This window comes from Protobothrops mucrosquamatus, unplaced genomic scaffold (assembly GCF_001527695.2).
Source record: "Protobothrops mucrosquamatus isolate PMUCROS unplaced genomic scaffold, P.Mucros_1.0 scaffold2847, whole genome shotgun sequence".
NCBI lineage: Eukaryota > Metazoa > Chordata > Lepidosauria > Squamata > Viperidae > Protobothrops > Protobothrops mucrosquamatus.
The window spans coordinates 216,914-217,948 of record NW_015388877.1 but is presented as its reverse complement, the minus strand read 5'-3'; the positions used below and the strand labels follow the sequence as shown (position 1 = coordinate 217,948).

At 44.9% G+C, this 1,035-nt stretch overlaps 1 protein-coding gene across 1 annotated transcript in view; it reads left to right on the top strand.

Moving 5' to 3' along the window:
• Positions 1 to 3: 3 nt before the first annotated feature.
• LOC107296511 (coiled-coil domain-containing protein 91-like) overlaps positions 4 to 1,035 on the top strand; it is a gene marked incomplete at its 5' end in the record, with an annotated part of 29,456 nt that continues 28,424 nt past the window's right edge. Inside the window, one exon of the mRNA XM_015825865.1 lies at positions 4 to 127. Coding sequence (XP_015681351.1) covers positions 4 to 127 — 124 coding nt within the window. The remainder of the gene's footprint in view (positions 128 to 1,035) is intronic.

The window sequence follows — 1,035 nt, the reverse complement described above, 5'->3', positions numbered from 1 at the left end:
GAAGAAGAAGAAGAAGAAGAAGAAGAAGAAGAAGAAGAAGAAGAAGAAGAAGAAGAAGAAGAAGAAGAAGAAGAAGAAGAAGAAGAAGAAGAAGAAGAAGAAGAAGAAGAAGAAGAAGAAGAAGAAGAAGAAGAAGAAGAAGAAGAAGCAGCAGCAGCTGGAAGGGACCTTGGAGGTCATCTAGTCCAACCCCCCGCTCAGGCAGGAAACCCTAGATCATTTCAGACAAATGGCTGTCCAGTCTCTTCTTAAACATTTCCAGTGTTGGAGCATTCACCGCTTCTGGAGGCAGGTGGTTCCACTGGTTAATTGTTCTAACTCTCAGGAAAATTTCTCCTTAGTTCTAGGTTGCTTCTCTCCTTGATTAGTTTCCATCCGTTGCTTCTTGTCCTGCCTTCAAGCGCTTTGGAGAATAGCTTGACTCCCTCTTCTTTGGGGCAACCCCTGAGATTGTTGTAAAGTGGTATTAACACTTCACGTGATCTTGATTCTATCCCTCTGTTCATGCAGCCTAGCACTGTGTTGGCTTTTTTGGCAGCTGCAGCACACGGCTGGCTCCTATTTAAGTGATTGTCCACTAGGACTCCGAGATCCCTCTCACAGTTATTACTATTGAGCAAGGTACCACCTATGCTGTACTTGTGCATTTGATCCGGGGTGCCTGCATGTCCTTGGATGTTGTCCCTTCATCCCTTGTTGTATTTCCTTGTTTTTGAGAGATGAGACTGTGAGAAGGTTGGAAGGAGGAAGGAAGAAGAAGAGAGAACCCAAGCTATGTTGACATTCCTAAGCTCCACTTTTTGTGTTGAGCAGAAAGATGGAGATCTGAGGAAGCAGAAAGTCCCACGAGTGGTGCATTGGAGCAGATGTCTCCGGCAAATGATTTCCAGCGTCCTGTTTGGCTACTACATTTGAGCAAATTTCATTCCTTCTTGGAATCATTGTTTGGCCTTGCTTTTTCAAGTGCATCAGTCATCCTTCCAACTCTACGGCCAATTTCCGGTGCCGTGATTACAGTTCTCAGCTCGGTACATT